We start from the raw sequence: 7,469 nt of genomic DNA on the forward strand, positions 1-7,469 counted from the left end.
GTCCGCACTGTCTCCTAGATGTTTGATAAAAAACCAAAAGAACTGCAGATGCTCTAAGTCAGGAATAAAAGCAGAAATTGCTGGAAAAACTCAAAAGGTCTGCCAACATATATGGGTCACTCAACCCGAAACGTATATCTGATTTCTCTCCACAGACACAGCCTGACATATTGAGCTTTTTAAGCAATTTCTGGGTTTTGTTATGCTGTTGCAGATGTTTGAGACATTTTGTCCTTTTAAATAATTTGAAATAGAGCAGATAGTTTCCAAATCCAGAAGTGGCAGCCTTTGGCACATTTGTGAGTTTGCATGAGGCATAGCAAACAATGGTTTGACCAGAATTAGCGTTGCCCCGCAGAATATGAGGACAGCTGAAGGGAGATGATGATAGTATTCCCGCTGCTTTCTGGACTTCTAGTTTTGAGGTACTCAATTCCACTGGAAAATACACCTCAGACCTCCTCCTGGAAGACCACTTCAGAGTTCTGAGGGTCCATCGACCCGCACATCTTACACTGTGGGAGGAAACCAGAGCACCCGGAGGTAACACGTGCAGGTGTGGGGGGAATGCATAAACTCCACAAGACAGTTGCCCGAGGCAGGAATCAGAGCCAGGTCCCTGGTAGCAGTGCTAACCGCTGTGTCATCTCAGTTGGATTGAAGCTACACAGGTGACTGCATTTTCAATTATTTTCTTCATGAGTCTCTTGTTGATTAAAGTGGTGCTGTGTTTTCTTCAGGGACCAGCCAAGTAATTTTTTGATGGTCATTAGAGATTGAAATCAATTTGGCGTCATTATGGCGAGGTTTACTGAAATAGCTACAGCTTATATAAAATTAGTCATCTTACTCTAAAACCAAGGACAAACATTTGCCCTGTCAATGATGCATTTTTTGGTCCTTTTAGTGATGAATTCTGCCCTTGCCTTGGCGTGGACCAGTAATGAGCAGACTTGCAAACGTTGGAGTAGACTTGATTTGCTGGGTCTCTCGAAGGATGGAGATATCATATTAGGTGGAATTTTTGGGATGCATTCTTACCACGTTGAGCATCGGCAATTCACGTTCAGCAGTCAACCTGAGCCAGCAAAATGCATCAGGTCGGTTCAACTGCCCTATTGCTGATTCAAGGGTTTATACATTTACATTCGTATTTAATTTGTGAATTGAAGGTAAAATAATTGTTTGGTTTACTTTTGCAGCATGTCCCAATTTGTTTCATAATCAAGCAGGTACTTTTGCAATTTATTCAATGTTGCCACGTGGTGATGCAGCAATGTATGAACCTCAAGCTTCCACAATTGGTCTTGTTCAAAACTCAAAACCCACTTTGAGCATTTTGGAATGAAGGATACGTGTCAGTTAATACATTGTGAGAGGGCCCCTGCTCTTCTTTGAAATACTTCTATTGGACCTGAGAAGGAAGGTCGCGGACCCGCTGAAAGTCTTTTTTGAAATTGAAGACAGTGACATATCTTTGTTTAATGTCAGTTAAGATTTTATGTTCAAGGCTCTGCATTGAAGTATTTATCCATCAACTTGCAATTTAGTGGCATTGTTACTGAATTGTAATTAATAATAGCTACGTAGTGATTCTCTCAGGAAAAAAAAACTGCTATTGTTGTTTTAAAGTTTGTTTTTACACCTTCTCTGCAGCTTTCGGTTCAGAGCTTTCCGTTTTGCACTGGCGATGATTTTTGCAATCGAAGAAATAAATAACGATACAGCTCTACTTCCCGGTGTCACACTGGGATACCGTCTGTACGATTCTTGTAAGTTGACTCAGTTATCGCTGAAAGCAGCTATGGCGTTTCTGAACAAACCCGAGGCAAACACGCCCTCTGTTAATTGTAAAAACTCCTCCGTTGTTTCTGCGATTGTTGCTGATTCTGGATCTACGAGGTCTTTAGCAATAGCACCTTCCATGGGTATCTTCAGAATCCCTATGGTAAGAGATGGTGTTCACTAACTCGGTTGTGCAATGTGAATACATTAAGATCAACAGTGCATATGATGTTATATGGGTCATTTAATCTATTGTCAGTGCAAAATTTGGAATTTGTTCATCCAAAGGAGACCAAGGTCTGCAGTTACATCGCCTTTAGAATGTTCATTCAGAATGGTGAGACTGTCCAGTACAATGACTGTTGATTGCTCTTTGGCTCGGTTTAGCCATAGTTTTATAACGAAGCTATTATTCCTCTTCATCTAACATAGTGCTTTGAAAGTCTCATTTCAAAAATTTAGTGTTGAATAAAAGTAACCAATAAAAAAGCGAACATTCAAAAATGATTCCAACAATTGGCAATTTTAGTTCATTTTTATTCACTGCTGAGTTGCGGGTTGGACTGGCAAAACCAACATTTGTTTCCAGCCCCAAGTTATCCTTGAACTGAATGGCTTCCAGCAACGTCTGCGAGCCAGGTTTACAGTGAGCTATATTACGAGGACCAAAAACAGAAATTGTTGGAAAAACTGAGCAGACCTGGCAACATCTGTGGAGAGAAATCAGCGTTAATGTTTCGGTACCGTGACCTTTCTCCAGAACATCATAGAGTCACGTGTAGGATAGATATCAGTGAACGAGATGGGAACGTTTGTTTTACTGCCAGCGTAGCTTAATGCTCACCGTTACTAGGGCTATCTTTATTTTCCATACGTGCCCTTTGAATTTAGCCACCTCTAGTTACCATGGTGATGTGCCGATACTATTTGCACACTGCACCTTCACTCTTTGCTCACACGAAGAGATTCAACAAATGCTAAATGAACCACATCCTAAGATTTTAAAATGACTATTTTATCAGAGCTTTACTCCATTTCTAACCAACCTGTCTCGTGATGATATTGTACCCTAAGGGCAAGTTGTGATGGTATTTGGTCCACAGGTCAGGACCACAAAAGCCCTACACCATTTTTCTTTGCAGGTGTTTGTCAATACTTTGTGTTCTTTTCATGAACCATGGTAACTTAATTTACGAGTGATCAATTCAGCTGTTACCAATTTTCCTTAAGTGTAATGTCGTTCGCTTTTCAAAACTGTTACCATATTTGTCCGTCTTACTTTTTAACTAAAACCTTAACCCACTCATTGGAAACAGTGCCTTGGTGAAATGAATTTTACGGTCAGGGATGTTGTATTTAATCACATGCTTTTGTTTTTGATGCATGATTTAAAATAAAAACAGATAACGTTCACAATAATGGGCAGGTCAAGCACATCTTTCAAGGGAGAAATCGTAACTTCAAAAATGAACTAATGTCATGTTGAATTCAGCATCGTGATGCGAGACCACATAAGTCAATTTTTCGACTAGTTAGGGCAGAAAAACATTCTACAAGGGATCAACTGAGTAAAAAACAACTTTCATTTCATTAAATACTCTTGTGCTGTCACCTCTAATGTAAAGATCAAGCAGCAAAGTGTTGACACAGAACGCTGTTCCTTGAGATTTGGAAATTAAGGATTTGTCACATTGAAAGGGGAGCAACATACACATTAATGTAATGTATACAAAGCCTACCCAACAATAAACCACAGCATAAATAGAATGCAAAATGATACAACACAAACATGATGTTCACAATTGATATATTTCTAAATTAAACTAATTGTATAGCTACTGGTTTACTACGAATGTGTAATCATACCTGAGAGACAGTAAGCTTAATTTTGCTACCAGAAGCTGAATTCTTCAATATTGTACCTCGCAAACTTAGATTTGAAAACCAGTATTGTTGAAAACGTTGTTAAAGATATAAGGGTTTGGTTGAAGAGTAATTTTAATTTTCGACAATGACCAGGGAGATTTACGCACATATCCTACATCTTATTTTTTTTCTTTTGCCTTCATTGACTTCCATGTGAATGCACAAAAGATGAGATCAACAGTGGACCATCTCTATTAGACAAAGTTAGAAATTGCTCAAGGTCACCTGTAGAGAAAGAGAGTGTGAATAAGAGAATGTTCATAGACATTCTTTACGTCAAATTCTGAAGATTGGACATTATGCATGATTGTGGTTCGGACAAGAAAGAGCAAAGATTGGAATGAATCTTGGGAGTGAATATTTGAATGGGATGTTTTGAAATTATGAAATAAATTGTATATTGTCTGTTTAAGAAGATCCACTCCTGAGGCACTGTAGGAGGTAAACGTATTGCACTTCTCCACTGATATTTTTGCCTTGGTATCATGAACAACTACAAATTATCATCGAAATACAAAGTTTGTTTTTTGCTTTATTTGTGGCAGATTAGTTACTTCGCAACCTGTGCATGCCTGAGCAATAGAAAAGAATATCCATCATTTTTTCGAACAATACCAAGTGATTACTATCAGGCGAGAGCATTAGCCCAGCTGGTGAAGCATTTTGGATGGACCTGGATTGGGACAGTTAAGAGCGACGATGACTATGGAAACTTTGGAATGCATGCATTTGAAGAGGAAGTTCAACAGTTAGGCGTTTGCATAGCCTTTTCTGAGTCGTTTCACTTAACATATGCTCGAGAGAAATTACTGAAAACAATTGACACCATAAAAACCTCTTCTGCAAAAGTTGTCATTGCCTTTGTGGGAGAATCAAACATGCGGACTCTACTAAAAGAAATGATTAGACAAAATGTCAGCGGCATACAATGGATTGGAACTGAATCATGGGTTTCTGCATTGCTTCTTTCTCCGGAGGAAATCAAAAAGATTGCTTCTGGTACAATTGGAATTGCAATTCGCAAAGTCCGTATACCAGGGTTGAGAGACTTCCTAATGAAAGTTCATCCATCCTTGTATCCAGAGAACCTTTTGGTCAAACTGTTTTGGGAAAGTTGTTTTGGCTGTACTCTAACTGATGGAAACAAAACAGATTCACGAAAAACTGAATCGGAGCTGAAGAAATGCACAGGAAGAGAAAATTTACAAAATATCCAAAATGAATTTACTGATGTCTTGCAATACAGAGTCACGTACAACGTGTACAAAGCAACTTATGCAATAGCTCATGCACTTCACAATATGGCGTCATGTAAAACTGGGTCAGGGCCTTTCACCAATGGGAGTTGTGCCAATATTTCAAATTTTCAAGCATGGCAGGTGAGGAACATTTAACATGGATTGAGCTCTGCATTTACATATATGTCAAAAGTGGTCAAATTCACAGTAGAAAATTTGCAATTAATGTAAATAAGTTCTCATTTTGTTTTTTTTGTTTAAAGTTACTACATTATATGAGAACAGTGAAATTCACAACCAAGATCGGAGAAAAAGTTTATTTTGATGAAAATGGAGACCCTGTCGCAACATATGATATTGTAAACTGGCAACCAAATGTTCTCGGTAACATCGACATTGTAAATGTTGGGCTCTATGATGGATCAGCTCGTTTCGGAGAAGAACTTTCAATAACAGAAGGGGCGATTGTTTGGAGTGGTGGTCAGAAGTCGGTAAGATTTCTGGAAAACCATCCCTTTTAAACTGACTTAATTTTTATTTCAAAATCCGGCCACATTGCAGGAATAAATAAAGAAAACATTTTTATTTCTGAATTTGATTTTCATTTTAGCCATTAAATGGTATTACTGCAAATTGCATCTGATTTTATTTTGATATTTCCCTATTTCCTTTTTTAATAAAATGAAGCAAATCCCGGAACACATCTGGTATGTTATCTCAAGAATCTGCACAAACCTACTATTCGCACTTTACTGACATGATGAGGTCACAAGTGCTGATATTATTTAAAAAGCAATAGTGCTCACAAAGGTGACATAATTAGGATTTGTTCTGTTACCAGAGTGAATGTTCTACATTTGCCACAGGGAATTACTAACATTTCTTCATCATGGTATTCATATTCCTAATGAGGTACCTAAAGCTGTTTGTTCTGAAAGCTGCCATCAAGGAACAAGAAAAGCAGGAAGAAAAGGACAACCCGTTTGCTGTTTTGATTGTATACAATGTGCGCAGGGTGAAATTAGTAACACAACTGGTAAGGATGCACCATTGCCACAGGCATTGTTTCTTAAACTACATGTGCATTGCTCATGTTTCAAGATTCCTCGTATACTGATGAAGTCTTGTGTTGCTTTTTAGATTCCATTCATTGCATAAAATGTCCATTGGAATACAAATCTAATGAAAGACGGGATCAGTGCGTTCCAAAGGAAATTGTGTTCCTTTCCTTTTTCGAGACAATGGGAATCATTTTGATGACACTGGCGCTGTTTGGAGCCTGCACCACTATTGCTGTATTTGCAATATTCTACATCGACAGACACACTCCAATTGTGAAAGCTAATAACTCAGAGTTAAGCTTCCTTCTACTTTTTGCCCTGACACTTTGTTTTCTGTGTTCAATTACATTCATTGGGGAACCTTCAGTTTGGTCTTGTATGCTCTGCCACGTAGCATTTGGTATTAGTTTTGTTCTTTGCATTTCTTGTGTATTGAGTAAAACAATTGTTGTGGTGATGGCGTTCAAAGCAACATTTCCCAGCAATAATATGATGCAATGGTTTGGACCAAGGCAACAACGGCTGATGGTTTACATCCTCACACTGGTACAATGTGTAATATGTACTGCCTGGTTAATTGTATTTCCACCTTATCCATTGAAAAATACTAGTCACTCTAATGAGATAATCGTCTTTGAATGCAATGTAGGATCTTTGTTAGCCTTCTACAGTGTACTTGGTTATATTGGATTTCTGTCCTGTGCATGTTTTGTCATGGCTTTTCTGGCTCGACAACTTCCAAATAACTTCAATGAAGCGAAACACATAACGTTTAGCATGCTTATCTTTTGCGCAGTTTGGATAACTTTCATTCCAGCGTACATAAGTTCGCCAGGGAAATATGCTGTGGCAGTTGAAGTATTTGCTATTTTGGCTTCTAGCTTTGGTCTTCTTATTTGCATTTTTTCTCCAAAATGTTACATTATTCTGTTGAAGAAAGAAAACAATACAAAGAGGAACATGATGGGCTCAGTGGGTTCAAAAAAATTCTTTCAGAGTGTTGATAAATGAGACACAGATGTTTTAGTAGATAATGACCTTGTCATAATGATAGTGAATGGCAATTCCATGTGAAGAGCCATAAAGCAAAATATTGTACCAGCACTCATTTTACATAATCGAACAATGACCTGCAATACCTGCAATTTTGGAGTTTGGCTGATAATTTTGACTATTTTATACATCTGTCCCAAGTTTCATTTGCATGAAACCTCGGAGCAGAGGAACCTCACTTACCCAGCATTCAATTATCTGAATTTCAGATTATCTGAATAATGTCGCAAGGTCCTGATGTGTGGTTAAACTGTTTTATCCAACATTCGATTATCTGGCATTCGATTATCCAAACAAAGTAGACCCTGCCAGTGTCGTTCAGATTATCAAGGTTCCTCTTGTAATCAGAACTGAATGGTGTGTAACCTACATTTATTGAAAGATGGATCAAAGTTACTTTTTGTTC

At 38.1% G+C, this 7,469-nt stretch overlaps 1 protein-coding gene across 1 annotated transcript; it reads left to right on the top strand.

Annotated features, from left to right (window-relative positions):
* Positions 1-990: 990 nt before the first annotated feature.
* Positions 991-7,021, top strand: LOC132821689 (extracellular calcium-sensing receptor-like). The gene is made up of 6 exons (XM_060834396.1): positions 991-1,100; positions 1,657-1,948; positions 4,257-5,090; positions 5,213-5,440; positions 5,862-5,985; positions 6,090-7,021. Exons 1-6 carry the CDS (start codon positions 1,030-1,032, stop codon positions 7,019-7,021), a joined length of 2,481 nt encoding a protein of 826 aa, XP_060690379.1. The 5' UTR covers positions 991-1,029.
* Positions 7,022-7,469: the final 448 nt, after the last annotated feature.

The sequence above is a fragment of the Hemiscyllium ocellatum genome, chromosome 13, assembly GCF_020745735.1.
Source record: "Hemiscyllium ocellatum isolate sHemOce1 chromosome 13, sHemOce1.pat.X.cur, whole genome shotgun sequence".
NCBI lineage: Eukaryota > Metazoa > Chordata > Chondrichthyes > Orectolobiformes > Hemiscylliidae > Hemiscyllium > Hemiscyllium ocellatum.

Bases quoted from the DNA above. Each gene is read 5' to 3' on its own strand.
- LOC132821689 (XM_060834396.1), top strand. From the start codon at position 1,030: ATGCATTCTTACCACGTTGAGCATCGGCAATTCACGTTCAGCAGTCAA. The intron at 1,101-1,656 runs GTCGGTTCAACT...CCTTCTCTGCAG, and splicing joins GAGCCAGCAAAATGCATCAG to CTTTCGGTTCAGAGCTTTCC. The intron at 5,986-6,089 runs GTAAGGATGCAC...GTTGCTTTTTAG, and splicing joins TGAAATTAGTAACACAACTG to ATTCCATTCATTGCATAAAA.